The sequence below is a fragment of the Phoenix dactylifera genome, chromosome 10, assembly GCF_051530095.1.
Source record: "Phoenix dactylifera cultivar Ajwa chromosome 10, Ajwa_hap1_PhDact_Kaust_v1.1, whole genome shotgun sequence".
NCBI classification, from domain to species: domain Eukaryota; kingdom Viridiplantae; phylum Streptophyta; class Magnoliopsida; order Arecales; family Arecaceae; genus Phoenix; species Phoenix dactylifera.
This window is the reverse complement of record NC_143199.1, coordinates 22,894,761-22,912,750: the sequence shown is the minus strand read 5'-3', so window position 1 is coordinate 22,912,750 and position 17,990 is coordinate 22,894,761. Positions and strand designations below refer to the sequence as shown.

The 17,990-nt window shown below is 37.1% G+C and overlaps 1 protein-coding gene across 1 annotated transcript; it reads left to right on the top strand.

Moving 5' to 3' along the window:
- Window positions 1-216: 216 nt before the first annotated feature.
- LOC120108328 (ubiquitin fusion degradation protein 1 B-like) lies at window positions 217-16,971 on the top strand. The gene is made up of 10 exons (XM_039121913.3): window positions 217-308; window positions 1,019-1,057; window positions 3,829-3,906; window positions 7,922-7,946; window positions 8,046-8,078; window positions 8,261-8,382; window positions 8,502-8,632; window positions 8,792-9,015; window positions 16,235-16,488; window positions 16,757-16,971. Exons 2-10 carry the CDS (start codon window positions 1,055-1,057, stop codon window positions 16,844-16,846), a joined length of 960 nt encoding a protein of 319 aa, XP_038977841.3. The 5' UTR covers window positions 217-308; window positions 1,019-1,054; the 3' UTR covers window positions 16,847-16,971.
- Window positions 16,972-17,990: the final 1,019 nt, after the last annotated feature.

Below are 17,990 nucleotides of genomic sequence, written 5' to 3'. Positions count from 1 at the left end.
TTCACGTCATCCAGCTGATCCGCACACAAGTCAGATCCCACGACGTCAGATGACGTGGCACCTCGCGGCCTACTCGGATCGCAGCGTGGATCGACTATGTGGTGGAACCCACCGACAGCTGATCCACCGTTCATCTCCACCGCCCCAACGATCACGCCTTCTCAGCCCTCCGATGAGCGTACATCCGACGCCTTCTTCTGATTCTCGCCTCTATTTTAGCCAAAAAAAAAGCCTTCTCGCCTCTATTTCTTACCTCTGCTCTCCGAGGGCTTTCGTCGGTGAACACGATTCCAGAGGAAGAACACGCGGTAGATGTCTCTTTTCTTGTTAGGTTTTCTCAATTCTTTCGCTCGTTTTTAGCGTTTGACACAGAATCGTTACGGTTTATGCATGACTTGTTCGGGCTAAATTGGTTATTCCTCGATCGTTTTGCTTTTGTTCATGATTTGTTTTGATTCTACAAGCAATATGGTTTTATATGGTAAAAGAACCAAAATTGGTTGGAGTATGCTGCTTATATGCAAGTTTTAATGTAATATAAAGATCAATAACTGAGATATATGATGATATAAAAATTATTTGATAAATGTTGTAAAAATTATGTTGCCTGGATGGTTGCTTAATTGACTGGGCTATTGCGAGGCTATAGGAGGGTCCATCACTGAGGGTTGCCTGAACTATTTGACAACTATGGTGCAATGCAAAGACAAGTATTTGGTTGTGATTGTAGATTAGGCTTGAGTTGGGTTAGTTGTTGGTTGGTTTAGGTAATTTGACAATTAGACTGCTTGCGAGTCTTGGTAGCTGTACAGATTGTATATAACATGTTATCATACTATATAAATAATTGGTCTTCCCTAAACACAGTTACAGGTTACTTACGAAAGTCTGGATTTATACTACAATTTGAATTTTTAGTGTCTTACTTTTGATTCTTAGTTTTTTATGTGAGATTTGCTGTACAGTTTTAGTCCTGGAGTAATGTTGTTCATTATTCTGTTTTGTTGCCTTCTTTTAGGAGGTCTGAGGAGTCAAGCACTTGGATCTAAGCAAAATGGTATGCAACATGGCCTTAACTTTCAAAATCAAACGTTTTAGTAGCATTTTGGTTTTCAATATATTTCATTGCTATCCTAGTTGAGCCCAAATTATCATCTTATGCAGAATCTGAAATTCAAGCACTATCTGTTACATCTATGATCATTTGTTTGTTAAATGTTGTGCCTTTTCCATCCTCTTCAATCTGTTGTTGTTTTTCAAAAGATGAATGGGTTTGCATTTCTCACCCTATGGGTAATGTCATAATATGTTTTATATGTTTACATAAAGATGCTGCCAATGCCTATATTTAGTAGCAATGTGATAATATGTCAAAAAAGAATCTAAAATTCTGATCCACCCTCTACAATTTTACAGTATGATCTTGATCTTCACAATGCTTGCATCCAAAGTTCGCCGTCTCGGTACCAGACTTCATACCGGTGCCATACTAGCACAGTGTCGGTATGGTACGGTACGAAATTTTTTTGGCATACCGAGTGTCGGTACGCCAACTGTATCGAGTATCGATATCAAACCAGTATGGTATGGTACGTCTCGTACTGTCTGGTTCGGGCCGGTACGGCATACCTTGCTTGCATCTAAGTTGTAAACCATGTGAAAAACAACATTACGATGAACTTTCTACAATTAAAACTTCATGAGTGGTGATCCTGTTAATTTGCATTTAGGTCTCTTTATGCAGGGCCATTTAGAGATTGACTAGCAATGCAGCATTGGAGGACCTGAAGGCAAATATGTTGTATGATGACTGACCATAGGGTTGTTTAAAGCCTCAGTTAAATTGGCTTGGTAGCAACCTTTGAGTCCTTACAGAGCTCTTTATTTACGACATTGCAACAATAAAATCGGGCACTTATAACAGTTGCTTTGGACATCTGTACCATCTCACCTGGGCATCCTACAACAGCATAATAAAGAAAACAGAAAGCCATTGTATTGTAAATAAGAGGCTTACCTTTGTTTCAATCTTACCCCTAAAAACCCTATTGTAAAAACTAGACATGACAACTACTTCAATCAGTGATGAATTAGGTTGTTAGATGATATTGGGTTTTTGTTCACCTAACGGATTCATTGCAGCAGGATGAGACTCTCACATTCCTCTGTAGATGGCGTGTCCCATGATCTCAGCCCACCATTGGTCAATTTATTGACTGAAGGGCTGCAGGGAGTGATCTTTATGCCTATTCACAACCTATTTGCATCTGCAAAATATATTTGTAATATGGACTGCATCATTTCTCCACAATGACACTATCCCACATTTGTCCTAATAAAGAATATCCAGAGGACAAAATATAAGATAATATAATAATTTGTCCTATGCACCCAAACTATTTTAATGTCTCTTGACAGTGTGTTTTCAACCATGCATGCGATTCCTATTCTAGGAATTGATTATGGTTACCTGTATCTTTTTGTCACTGCACACCATTGTAAATGACACCTGAGTAACCTATGTTTACCCTACCTGCAATTTACCCTTACAAAGTTTAGGTTGAAATCAAAAGTGGTTGGAAGCACTTGAAGTTGATGAATAATCTTGAGGGCTTAATATTATGTGCTATCTACATTGGATTTTATTCGTAGTTTCAACAATGATAAATTGATTATGATTATAATGTGTGTGATATGAGGTGAGAAAGTCAAGAAGAGAAGCGTAAGAGGATACTAAACAAGGTTTTCTATACCAATTTAAGTTTCCTACATATGGTTAGCTTGAGCGAGCTTCTATAACATTAGATCTGAAATATAAATGCTTAGATGCTTGAAAATCATTGAAGACTGAGTGTAAATTGACAGGGAAGTTAGAATATTTCTGTCAGAAAATAGAGTAAACAATTTAAAAAAAGAATTGGCCTGTGAAAATTTGAAACTAAAAGGACAGTGATGGGAATTTTGAAAGAGGAGAGATAAACATTGAGAGAAAAAGAAATGTGTATGCACAAATTTATCTTGCTACATGCTTGAGTGAAAAAATAAAAGAGTATGCTGTTCTTCTTAATGCAGTTAACCCAGAATTTGAGATGCAGCCTCTCATATGATAATAGTTTCATTTACTTTCTTTGTTCTAATCCTGTTACCCAACTAGATAGGTTAGCCATGTTGTTAGGGCTATAATGAGGAAAACATTCTGATATTCTACACGTTAGAAGTGGAAATTGTCTACCACAAGCTGCAACTACTACAATAGGAATTTGTTGAATAAGGTATGTCTGTAACTGTCTCAGGGGTGGCAAAGGAATTTTCTCAGGTACGTCCTGTTTTATAGACAAGGGTTAGACTCTGATACTGAATGCGGGCAACCATGCTGGCCTTCATGCCATTTCTACACTAATATCGTTTCCTGCTTTTTATCCTTTTCTTAAGTCAGTAATTTATGATGCCTGATTCCATCAAAAACATGTCTTATATAGATGGCAAACAGTGTTCTCTGATAGTATTAAATTCAAAAATGTTGTCACTAGTGATGTCCATTAAATTTAGTGATCTTTGTGATTAGATTATCCATTTAGCAGACATAAATAATCTAGATGCTGTTTGCCATATCGTTGCTATTGACTACTTTACTAATTGTCCCCCTCTCCTCCTCCATTCATTTTTTGCTTAGTTTGTGCTTTGGTGCATTGGCTTGAGATGATCTTGGGATGAGAAGTTGATTTCCATTTTCATTTATCATTCTTTTATTGGCACATCTTCGTGGTTGCTTAATTCTTCCAGTATATGTCTTTAACTCTGTTGTTTTTTTTTTAATTCTGGTATCAGTTTTTTGATGGATTTGGTTATCATGGAAATTCTTTTGAGCAGACATACCGCTGTTACCCTGCATCTTTTATTGATAAGGTTTGAAATTCTATTCTCACACTAAGACATGGTTCTCTTTATCTTGCACTTACTAGACAAATCTAGATATTATGTTTGCTAAGTTCCTTCTTTTTTCCCCTAATATTTTTCATGATATTCAGTTAATGCATTGTGATTGATTGTTAGGACCTATATAATCTAGTTTGTCAAATAATTGACTAAAGTACAAGTATTGCCCATTTCATCCTGAACCACCTCATTAGGATGAGGGCCAAGGTTGTCAAAAGCAAAGAGCTCCCTTAAGGCAATAGGACCCTGATATCACTTGAGTAACTAGGCGCCAAATAGGTGCTTACCTGAGGAAAGAACACTCAAATTTATTAAAAGCTCAATAAATGCATTAGAAATATATATTTTTTGTTTATGAATGCAATACAAGCATTATAAGCTTAGTTATCCAAGTTTCAACATTAAAAATCATAATTGTCTTGAGCATTCTACATGGTGTTTAATATATTTGAAAACATCACATTGAAATGCCACTTCCCATTTCATGTTTTTAAACAAAAATCAGCAAAAATAACCACTGGACATCCTTTAATAGTTTCAAAATTCAAATATGATAGCAAAATACAACCGCACAAAACATCTTTGATGTTTCTAAACAATACAACGCAAGAAAAATCATTGAACATTCTAAATTAGCCCTTTATTTATAAGCACTGACAAAATAGCTTGCAAGTTAAAGCTCATGAAGCTCTAACAGGGATAGGAAGAATACTGCAGGACATCAGAGTGGCACTACTTAAATGCCTCTCACTTCATCCCAGGTGCTTGCCTAGGTATTGCCTTAGCAAAGTCCCCTTGCTTGGGGACTATTGACGCATTCCTGGGCTTTCTCGCTTTGCCTGAGCGTGTAGGAAAGTTCTTGGAGTGTCTTCGACAAGACTAATGAGGGCCATTGCGATATATCACTTCATGGATTTCTGTTAGTTATTACCTTTTACAAGGATGACATTATTATATTTTTAGATGATGCCCATAATTCAAGTATCAGTGGCCTAATTGGTGCCAATCAGATATCAAGGGATTAGGAAATTGATAGCAAGTTGATAGAGAAGTCACTAAGTAGTAGCGAAAGAATCAAAGTATGTGTTGGCCTCCTAAAAAACTACAAGTAACCCTTTTTTATGTTTTGCTGACCACATATTGTGCAAGTCAAATCATTAGAGCTCTTGTTCTAACTAGTACTCCTTAGCTTTCTCTTTCCATCAATGAAGTCCAAAAACACTTCACCATTTTACTTTAGACATTCATGTTAGTGAATTTTATAGACCATATTCTTGGTTTTGGCAGTTCTCTTTTCTAAAGAATGATGATGTACATTGGGATACATTGGGATTGCCCTAAAATTGTTTGTATTTATTTTCTTAAATTATATTTGCCTATTTTTAAAAGAGTTATTTTCTTTTTGGTACTTGTCATGCCTAACATTAAGCAGTTGACGTAGAAAAGCCCAAGACACTAGCATGCAATGTATTAAAAAATGGGTAACGGGCATTTGGCTGTCAAGGGGGTTCAGCGCTATAGTGGTTGGTTGCTGTGTACCCAAAGCGAGCTGCTAAAACATTTTAATATTTTCTTGCTAAGTATTAAAAGTTACTACTTTATTTTTTATGCAAAATAATGAAAAAAATATTAAGTGTGAAGCAATAAAACATCATCCAACATCATGATATCATGTCAAAATCCATAAAATATAAAGGTCCATAATATGACGAGAAATATTATCATCCATCAAATATGGTAATGTCACTCTAAGATAAAAATGTACACAATCACATAATATCATCTATAGCAATGAGGGTAGAACTGTTTTAAACCGTCCGGCTTGGGGCATACTGAGCCGTACTGGCAGTGGACCGAGACAGTTCCGGCAATGATATCGAGAAACCGCGAGGGATGGGGAGAGAGAGAAGAAAAGAGAGAAAAAGAGAGAGAGAGAGAGAGAGGTAGGGGGAGAGAGAGGGAGAGGGCGGTGGTGAATGGCGACTGTTGGAACATGGCCGAGGGAGGGGGAGAGGGGGCTTTCGAAGCCTTTTCTCCATTGTGCGTTGGAACAGGGGTGGAGCCCTTGTTTCAAAAGAAAACAGGAGCTTTGGTCCCTTTTTTTATTTTATTAATTTTTTAAAGTGAAGTGAGCAACCACTATCGACTTCACTATTTTTTTTTGAAAGTTTTTAAGTGAAGTCGGCAGCTGCTGCCGACTTCACTTAAAGAAATCAAAAAAATAGAAAAGGGGCCGAAGCCCTTATTTTCTTTCAAAACAAGGGCTTCGCTCCTGTTCTGACGTATGAAGGAGAGAAAGCCCTCTCTCCCCCCTCCTTTGATCCTATTTCAGTGGTTGCTGCTCACTGTTGCCCTTGCCCTCTCCCTGCCTCCCTCTCTCTCTTTCTTCTTCTCTTTCCTTCTCCCTACCCCCTCCCTTCGCCTCTCTCCGCCACGCTCTCCCTCCCTTTCTCTCCCACTCCCTCCCTCCCTCTCTCTTCTCCTTTCTCTCTCCTTTTCTTCCTCCCTTGCTAATTTTTCTGTTAGTTTATGCTGGAATGGCACAACATGAGGGTGTACCATTCCTTAATGCCGGCCTGTCGGCACGGATGCTGGTTCTGGTACTGTGTACCTTGATCCATAGAATAAAGATGTCCACAATCACAGAGCATCAACCATAGAAGAAAGTTGTCCACAATCATATAATATAGTCACTAAGGAAAAAGATCATCATCAATAAATAATGGACTCCACTAGAGTCTATACAAAAAATGACAAATTGCTGATTGACTATCTTATTGATCAGTCATTATCTACTACTTATAGGTGGTCTGTTTCTTGAGCATCAGAACTAGAGGTGTCCAAATTATCTATTTGGAAATTGATCAGCCTGCTATGGAAGAGATCACTTGCTTTATGCCCTTAACACAACTCGATATATTGGCCGCCTCATACCCAGGCATGATATCTGCCACTATGATGCTTAGCAAATGAGGTTTCAGGTTGAAATTGCTATAGCAGTCAAAGCAACTGATTTTTAAAAGAATAATGGTATGATAGGTCAATTTCGGTGGGAGGGTTGACCTGTTGACTTACCAACCTCATATTCATATACAGTTATGAAGTAGACAAGTTTGGTTATTCTCAAGTGCATTGAGGCTTCAATGTACTCAGTGCAAAATCAACCATAGGCTTTCCAAAATGGCGATCCACATTGTTAATGATCTACAACATTGAAGAGATGCAACTTGTCTCAACTATATCTCAATCCCAAACTGGTCGGAATCAGCTACATGAATGAGTTTTTTTTGGAAATATTTGTTTGGTAGCTTTTAATAAGACCTGTTCTGTAACAACAAATAGGTCACAAAAATTGGAAAATGAGTTTTATCCATAGAGCAATCTCTCCCTATTTTTCTAATACTTCTTTTACAAAATGTCAGTTATCATGATTATCTATTCTTTTTTTTTATAAAAAAAACTCAAAAACAACCAAATAGCCTCATTTTTTCTCTCATTTTAGACATGTTTAAAGAAGATCAAGGAGGAAGACAACTATGTACTATAAAAACGGGTATGTAATTAGTCTCACATGGAGCTACAAGGAGAGAGTCATAGGTTGCCGGTTCAGTCCCCACCTTGAGACTTTGCATTTTATATAAGGGATTTTCTTTCCCCATGTTTAATAAATGCAACAATTATTTGCAAATGTTAAATTCAAGTATCCAAAATTATAAAACTGTCATGTGCACTATAATTTTCACAAGTCGGTGCTCCTCTCAATCTACAGACTAATGGCACTGCTCTTTTTGAAGTCATTAGGTTGTGGTTTCTTGTATATTCAAATTTCACTTTATGGAGTCAGCTTTTGAAGCATCATGGCTAAATGTAGAAATTTTACCTAATTTGTTTACAATTGGTTTTAACGGAACATGACAATTATTTCATGTTAGCTAATATTTTGTAGCTGGAATCTGTCATAATTGTAGTTTCTTTGTCTGTGCAGCCGCAGCTGGAAAGTGGTGATAAAAGTATGCCTTCTATGAGTGTTATTTATTGGTATCATCATTGGAATTCCTTTTTTTAACTCCCTTAACCTTGATGACTCAGCATGGTTTGTGTTTTTACAGTTATAATGCCTCCCTCTGCCCTTGATCGTCTTGGTGAGTCAAGCCTATGTGTATGATTAATCTTTCTTTGCTTATATTATTCCTGATATTCTTCCATAATAAGTACTTGTGATTATGTTCAATAAGATGTCCTGGTTTCCTTTTTTTTGTGTGGACAATTCATGTGCTATACCTGTGAGTCTGTGACCATATCCTACTTCTGTTTTACTATGCAGCATCTTTACACATTGATTATCCGATGTTATTTGAACTGCGGAATGCTGCCACCGAGCGAGTTTCACATTGTGGTGTGCTGGAATTCATTGCAGAAGAAGGCATGATCTACATGCCATATTGGGTAGGTCTTGTCGAGAGTATTTTTTTTACTAATTTGCTTCTATTTTTTTTTTTAACTTTCCTGATTGTAGTTTATGAGCAAATAAGGCCTTATACTTTGTTTTATCTCTTTTTTTCCAGATGATGCAAAATTTACTTTTGCAAGAGGGAGATACCGTGAGCGTCAAAAATGCTACCCTCCCTAAGGGAACATATGTCAAGCTGCAGCCTCACACAAAAGACTTTTTAGATATCTCAAATCCCAAAGCCATGTTAGTAATTTTTTGATATTGTTTTAATATTTGTTCCCACACCTCTTGCTTTCATCCCCATGTCATTTTTAATGAATTTATTGCATTAAAAAATGTTGTTTGCTAATATTACTCATTATTTGTAAAGATACTAACATATCCTTTGCATCACATTGGCAGCTTGGAAACAACACTAAGGAATTTCTCCTGCTTAACCACAGGTGACAGCATCATGGTAGCGTATAATAATAAGAAATATTACATAGATATTGTCGAAACAAAGCCCTCTTCTGCAATCAGTATCATTGAAACAGACTGTGAAGTTGATTTTGCACCTCCACTTGACTATAAAGAACCTGAACGACCACAACGTTCTTTTCCTACGGGCAAAGCACCGTTTCCAGGTTCTCATTCTGGTTGTCGTTTCTATTTTTTCAATCTTCATATTTGAAGCCATAGTTTGTTGTGAATGTAATGCACTAGAGCATTTTTTACATTTTCACTTTATCTGTAGAAAACATGACATATTTTAAACTCTTTGGCTTAAAGGATTATACTTATAAAGTATAAACACATCTAACTTTCCATCTTATTAGATCAAGGCCTACATGTTGTATTATCATCATCCCTGCTAGTTCCTTCCAAATCCATCTATCATTGTTTGATCCCAAAAATATTCTTCCCCTTTTCTAGATGCCTATATAAAATCCTGGTTATAAACAAATAAGGAAACAAAATTAAAATCCCGATTTGACATGAATTTAGAAATTTTACCTAGTTGCAATTATAGCAATAAACAATTAACAAAAGGGTCATAACAAAAAAAAAGTGATAAAAAGCAACTAAGAGAGAATAAAAAATACCAACTATAGACAAATAGGGAAAATGTACTGAAATATTTCCTTTTTAATGAGACCATACTAAAAAAGTCCTCTCTTTGTTAATTTCTTACCGCCATTTTGTGAGAATAAATAAGTAAAATAAATTATTTAAAATCATGTTGGAAACAAATAGAGAAAATACCAAAATTAAATTTATGAGAGTACATATTAGAAAAAATTAGAAATACTGGCTTTGATGTATAAGGAATTATTTATTTACTTTATTTGTGAGAGTAGATAAATATAGAAAAGTACAGAAAGTGCAAATATATAAAGAAAAATCTTATTGTTATTTAGTTTTATTTATTAATAATTCATATATTATAACTTAAATATTTCTATTATATTTTTCTAAAGCATGCATTGCATGTGCTCAGGTGTTAGTTAAGATAAAAGGGAAAGAAAACCCATGACTTGAAAAAAATAAAATGAGACTATAACTTGTGACTCTAAATCCTTGGGCAATAAGCTGGCAAGGCTGAAACTTTTGGAAGAAGTAGGTGAAACATCTTTTCCATCTTTTAGACCCAATTCAAAGAGACATTCTAGAAATGTGTCAGCTAGTGGATTGTCTTTATTATGCCATGTAGGACTATGGAAGATTTGACACCCTAAAGAATCTTCATGTAGAATTGATATAAAACAAACCATACAAAGAAAAGAAATGAATATTCTGGTTCACTAATTTTGCATGGTGAAGCATTCATTGGTCAGCAAATGATTGACAAATCCAAGGACTTTCGTAAGTAAATTATATAGGGAGCAATAATATTATCATAAAATTGTAGTTTTCCTTAATTTCCTGTGCTTGTAAAAATGTAAAAGTCATCTTCTCATCAATGTAAAACTTTCTTTTAGTGATGCGTAGATGATTATCTCAAATGGTTTCTGAGTACTTTACACCACTTGCTATGAGGAACATAAGGACAGGCCTTGCATTTTTACATGTGAAGCAGAATTTGCATCTTTTTTCTTTTTTCTTTTTCCTTGTTTGATTTACATACACCGATACCCTTCAAAACAAAAAAGGATTTCCATACACTGATAAATAGACTTTTCAAACTTAAGTTAACTGGCACTGTGTAACTTTATTTTTTAAGATATCAGTTGTGAAACACAATCTGGGACTTCAAAGAATATTTTTTCTTGAAGAGTTTGATAGAGGTGGTGTAGTACTCATTTATTTTTTAGTTCCTTTTATACTTTATTGGTGGGGTTTGTGCTTAGCGCTCTCAAGTAAATGACGCTTATGGAAAGAAGGTTAAAGAGGATTAAATGAGTAAAATTACATCATAGTGGGATAATACAGCTTTTAGCTTGGATATCTACCTCGAGGAGAACTTCTTATCAATGCATGCACAAAACACAGCTTCACAGAATAGATTTAAAATCATTTTTCTGAAATGAGAAAAGAAAGAAAGCTATTATTTTTCATATTCTTAAAATGTCTCCTTTCTGAAGAATATCGGATTCTACCTATAACAAGTACCCATCAGAAGAGGAGGGAAAAAAATAGACTTTCTTTTCAGTCCACTATGTCACCACTTAATAACCCCCTAGGAGCCAGAACTTGCTTCCTTTGTAAGCTACCTTCTTGGCAAGAACCACTAAATCTTTATTAAGGACCACTAAAATGCTTTTATTTGGAAAGAATCTTGAAAATTTATAAAAAGAATGTATCCCTTGAGAATCAACTTGCATCACCATTACATTGCCACGTGCCTTTTAAGTTTCCAATAGCCTTTGTAGATCTCGTGGTTTTCACAAAGAGAAATGATGGTGTGAGAACTAACAGTATTACGTGGGGACAATATTTTTTTTGGTATTATTATCTCGTACCACTTAGACACGAGGGTGCTTCATCATAAAAAGCTCTAATAAGTATCGTTCAACAAGATTAGATTTTTGGTTCAATAGTGTGAGTAATGCATATTATGTGGAAACTTAGTTTTTTTTTTTGTTGATATATACACACTAAGGTCACTCAGACACTCTATCAACACTTTATGCATGTTATTAAATTCAGCTATGGTGAGATCATCGCATACCATCACTTGGCACTTACATCATAAAGTGTCCAATGCCTGTAATAAGACCTCTTTGTTTCCATTCAAATTCAAATTAGATTAGGAATCTTATCATCAGGGTCGGTGGAATTGTTCCGAACCGGGTGGTTCGGGTCGTACCGAGTTGCCCCGGCAATGGATCGGGATGGTTCTTGCAACAGAAACGAAATCTGTTGCTGCAGGGGGAGAAGAAAAGAGAGGAAAAGAGAGCGAGCGAGGGAGGGAAGGAGAGTGAGAGGAAGAGAGATGGAGGTGGACGCCGACGAGCCGCACGAAGGAGGCTCAACGAAACAGGGGACCTTTTTTATTTTTGCGACTTTTAAGTAAAGTCGGTATCTCACAAAAATAAAAATGGGGTTCAACCCTTGTTTCGAACGAAACAGGGACCCGACCATGGAGCCCTCCTTCGCCTCCTCCACGCGGGTCGCCAGCCTTCTTCTCTCTCCCCCTTTTCTCTCTTGTCTTCTTTCCCGTTCGCCCTCTCCCTTGCTTCCTCTATTGTGTTGGTACGGGGCCGGCACGGAACGGTACAGGGGTGTACCGTTTGGTGCTGCCGGGCAACCAAACCCCTTTTCTAAAAAGGAAAGACATTTTTGATATTTAGGATACTAATTGTAGTACTAGGCTGCAAATGGATTGGGATTTAAGCCCTTTTCTAAAAAGGAAAGACATTTTTGATATTTAGGATACTAATTGTAGTACTAGGCTGCAAATGGATTGGGATTTGTGTCTCCCTAAGATCTAGTCCAAACCCCAACCTAGCAAGATCCAAATCTGTTGGTGAAGAAAACTCTCTACCTCCCTCTTTATTCTCTCAATGAATTGGTGATAGATTTCTCTATCTTTACATATAGAAAGAGAGAGACTTCCTGAAATTTACCCTAACCTGAACCTTACCCCACCTCAGGGCCGGCCCGAGGCCTTAGGCGACCGTGGAAGGCCCCCGGGAGGCTGCTGACCAAAAGGAAGCAAAGGCCCCATATAAAACTAAGATCTGGAGCTGGCTACGAGTCTTCCCCCTTGATGGAAGGGGGGTGGAGAGTTTCCTGGCCTGCAGAGGGGCAATTTGGGAAGTTGGGGACGATAGTTTTGGTTTGGGTGGGGGGAGAGAGAGAGAGAGGAGGGATTTGGTTGGCTTGATAGACGCCTGAAGCCACTCTTATCTTTCATCCCTTCTCTTTTTTGGTTTTGGTCTTGGTTTTCCTTCCCTCACATTACTCCTGATCCAGCTAGGCCATCCGGAAGAAAGATAGGGGGATTGGAGATGGACTTCTTGGAGGGTGGAGATTCTTTTAGTTTTCTCCTCTCTGTTTCTTCTCCCCTCTTGGGTGGTAGAGAGAGAAAAGGAGGGAGGGGGTTGAATGGCTGCTGTGCTGTGATGTTGCAGTTGCCGCTTGGGTACTCACTTGAAGGGGAGATGGTGGGATGGGACTTTTATTAATTAGATGGAGTGAATTTCCCATAATGACCCTACTTTCTCTTATAGAGAGGTTCCTTCAGTTTTTCTTTACCTTGACCATGAAGTGCCGTGGGATGACCTTTTCCTATTCGGCTCTTGCTTGACATGGTAAACAGTATTGCCAAGCATTATCTTAGTTATTTAATCAGTTTCATGGCCTTTCATTTGGAGTAATTACTTTTATGTGCTTCCATTCAAGAATTATATTAAATTGAAAAAGCTTCTTGTCTATCTCTGTTAGATTCATGTATCTTTGTTGAAATAGTGTACTTGATAGCTATCTATTTTTATATATTTTTTTAAGTATTTTATATTTATTAAAAAAATTATTATTTAAAAAAAGTGGCCTCGTTCATTGGATTCGTCTTAGGCCCCAGAATGTATTGAGCCGCCCCTGCCCCACCTCACCCCCAAGAATATAGGGTTGTGTTTGGATTTGGATAAACACAATCCAACCTATTTTTTCCATTGGTTCCAATAAATAAAATTGTCAACCCAGTTTGACCCATCTCAATTTAGAAGACAATTGGATCGGATAAGTTATTGGATCCAAATTTAAGTGGGTTGCATCAAGATTAGGCAAATCTTTGATCCAACCCAATGCACTTATAGCAATATTACCAATTAGACCATCAGCCACAACCTGAAGGTGAGGAATAGACTAAGAGGGATATTTATGTAAAAAAATTAGAATTAAACTTGCTATTCTCGCTATTAAGTTCTATGCTTGCTTATCTTTTATGTACTTTGCCATTTTATTCCTTTTCTAGGTTTTCTATTTTCATATTTAAGTGTAGTTTGCCTTTTTTTGCATGTTTTCTTTTATTAATATTTTTTTCTCCCATGTGCATCGCACATGCCACTTTGCTAGTTTAACATCACTACAATGGTCTTAATTTTATCGAGTTTTGGGGTAACTTGTGATTCTATCATAATTTACAGACAGCCACATGGGCACAATGAGTCATGCTTTTTGGAGGTTGACATGTCATACTCTCTTGGACAATCTCAAAGCTTATTTTAATCTATCTGGGTAATTATTGTATGTGCACGCTTGTATGAGTTGGTTGTTGTTGCATCAGTGGATGTGGATACTGATGTAAGACAGTCCGTGGAAGGAGAACTACTAGGGTTTTGAAATAGCACTTGATGTTTAAATCATTGGAAAGTTCAATTTTGACACATGTTTTATTTAAAGGTGAACTATGAAAATTGGAATTTCAAAGTAGAATTGATGGTAAACATGGTGGTGAATCTTAAAAATATGAAGGGCTCAATTAGGGAAGAACGTGTTCCTCATGAGGGTTAGTATTGGGATTAAAAGAAAAATTCTTAGCATACCTTTTTTGTTATAAATAGGGTATTAGAGTTTTATGTAATCAGCCAGATGGCTGGTTAATAAAGAATGATAATCTACAAAGCATCTTCTTGTTCCCTTGTGGTGTGATTCTGCAAAGGAGAAGCGAGATCTTCAAACCCTAGGTGTGATTCTTAGGTCCTAAAGTCACTTCTCTATTATCTTTCCTCACTCTTATTCTTTGGTACTTTCTTCGTTTTCATTTAGTGTTTCTCTGTTATTTTCTTTTTCACATCTGGTTTTGTTTCCTTCTTTTCTTCAACTGGTAATCCTCAAACTTAAAGTCTATTGATCCACAACTGGCCTTCCATCTAGTTTCAACCCCTTTTACACAAATCACTTGTTGAAAAGTCCCTTCAAATTTTTTATTTATTTTTGTTAAGATATCAATCCACCAGTTGAACCCTAAATTCTGAACCCTAGGCCAGATTCTAGTCATTTGATTCCTCTTTACTATAGAAAGTTCACCTTCTTAGTTCAGTTAATACAGGAAAACCAGATTTCAACAGAATGGCCGGCAAGCCATTGAATATATTCCTAACCACCTATTGTTATGTTGCAGCATGAAGAGTTCCACAGCAGAATCAGACACATGAAGTTGTCAAAAGATCTAAGATCTTTTAATCTCAACTACTGTGTCATGTTAACCCACTGAAAACTAAAAATAAACCAGAAATAAAAGAAAATACAGAAAATTGACAACTAAATTTAAATATAATAGATTCCCCTTTATCCTGCAGCCCTTAGTTATCCTCACCTATGTTATGTGCGACACCACTTACTGATATTTTAAACCAAGCTGTGATATATCCACGAGTTGAAGATGCACGTGAAATTGTCATTTTGAATCTTGCATTTATTGTGTTTGCTTCTAGTGGAGTAATGCATTTATCATTTTGTTATAGGACACATTTTTTTCAGACCAGCATTAGTCAACTATCTTTTATGACAAACAAGTTTATTTTAGCTCGCTCATTATGTTTATGGGAATTTACTGGGCTTGGGTAATGAAAACACAGGGCCTAAAGGCCCAATCCAAATACATACAAGATCTGGCCAGTGGGCATTTCCAGCCGTAATGGAGATCTGATTTACTACTTTCATGTTTTTGAATTATCATGCTATTGGTTATTTTAGTTGATGTGGTTGAATAGAACATGTTGCTTAGCTTGCTGACTGAAGATCTTGCTTTTCTTGAGAATATGGTCTGCAGTGACTAGTAAGTTCCATCTGCAAATCTGGAACAATCTTTCTTCTGCATGCTGCAGTGCTATGTAATAGCTATGATTCACATTCTGTGCATATCAGTCACATTGACACATGACATGGTGATGTTCCAGGCCTGTTTGGATGCTTGGATTTTCCATCCTTGTAATATCTGACTCCGGATGAGTATCACCATGTTAGAGAGAGAAAAAGGAAGTTACAAGGTTGAGGTCACTGATCACTCATGTTCTGATTTTTTTGGGATATCAGAATCTACTGAAGGGATGATTTTCATTATCCCGAAAAAAAATATCAGGATTGGGTGATCAACGGACCTATTAAACTTCGTCACTTCATCTCCTTTCTGAACAGATAATTCCAACCTCTCTGGAGGGATGTGGAATTCTAGCATTCAGATAGGCCTTTCTTGTTCCTTATGTTCTGGTAATACTGGAAATTGCTGATTTGAATCCTTCTTGTCGGGCAATTTTCCTAGTGTTACTTTTGTGCCTTTTTCTTCTAGAACATATAATTTTCTTGTAGTTCAGCTTGCATGTTTAACCGGAAAGTTACAGTAACAGGTGTTTGCTTTTTTCATGCTAAAATTCAATTGACCTTTCCCTTCTGATATGGGATTTATTTTGAAAAATTCAGTTCAGGATGCTCAAGCTGAAGCTGAAGTTGAACCAAAATTCACCCCATTTACTGGCTTCGGGAGACGACTGGATGGCAAACCTTCAAAGCATCAAGCTCCAACTGTTTCTCCCCCAGCAAAGGGAAGACAATCTGAAATGACCGATGGTGGGAAGAACTTAAAAGCATCCACTTTTGAGAGCAGTTCATCCCGTCGGACTATGGGAAAGCTTGTCTTTGGTTCAAATGCAAATCGTGCCTCAAAAGAAGCACAGGTGCGCACCATGTTCATATTAATGTACCATTGTCGATCTAACTCCCTGCTCCTGTTTCTAAGATATGGATAGCTTCAAATCTCTCATCTTTCCCACCATGGGAATCATAACATAATTCTATTGACCATGTGTAGCACCAGACATGCTCAGGCTATCCTTAAAACCAATTTGCTTTTATAATAAATCTGAATGGACCTCTTTGTTGATAGTTTAGGAACTCTTGTATCAAATCTTCTATTAAACGCAGTGTGTTTCCTTATCTTTGCAGGGCTTGAAAGAAAAGACGGAAGAGCCAGGAAAGAAAGAAGAGCCCAAGTTCCAGGCATTTAGTGGGAAGAAATACTCATTGAAAGGTTGAACAACAGATTGTTGTTGTTTTCCTCGTGTTTAATATAACTTATCTGCATTAAAATATTTTAACTATTTTCTGGTATGTTACTCTGTAACTGACAAGGAAATAATACACCTTTGGACTTTCTTAAATTTGTTAATTTAGATTGTTATCTACCATAATGCCCATAGTCACTTCTTCTCAGCTCTAATGTATCGTGGAGTACTAGTGTTTTATGTAAGTTGAGAAACTATGAAATGAAATGTCTTTACTCCCATTGGAAGTCGGAAGAAACTAATAACGAACCAATAGTCTAACTGCACCCACCTGCTGGAAAAAAGACCTTACTCCCACTAAACTACCATAATGTCATTAGCTTTGTACATGTCTTTTGTTATCTCTCTTTTTTCTCCCCTCGAACTTAAAAATTCATAGCTGTGCGTGCATAGCTACAATATGATATGTCTGTGCTGCTAATCTTATGCACTTTGCACTGCATAAAGCTTCTGTTTAAAGAAGAATTGGTGCACTTTGAAGATAAGATCAAACTCATTTCTTCATTGTGATCTCTGACATAAGGTGCTTGTCTAATCTAGTGTATCTTCATGTTCCAACATTATTTTAACACCACTAGTTGCCATGGAGGCATGGATTATAACTTCATCGCTTCATCGAGGGACATCCTTCCAATTGATCTTGTAAAATGTCTCTGAGATCCATTTTTTTAACTGTAAAGCTAAACAAATCCAGGTGGTGGGTTTGACCCTTAAAACTTGTACGGGACCCATATAGGTTGGCTCTAAGCCAAACCTTGGCTTTCCACAAATCATGGTCCATAGCACAAGAACATGTCCTCATATATCTTGGACCAGCAAAATTATAAGTCTTCATTGATCTTCCCATTGTGGCGCGTCAAAAAAAGCAAAATTTCCTCCCACGGATTGATGACATGTCTTCTTGTACTTTTTTGATCCTGTAGCTTGTTACATCTTGACCGCCAGGGCCGGCTCGGGCCTTAGGCGACTGAGGCGGTCGCCTAAGGCCCCCGACCCACGGAAGGCCCCCACCCCACGGTCCCCACTCCCCAATGCATAGTTTTTTTTTTTTTTATTTAATCCAGAGCCAAAAGCTAGCCTTCAGCCTTTCGAAAAGACCCTTTCCCATCCGATAG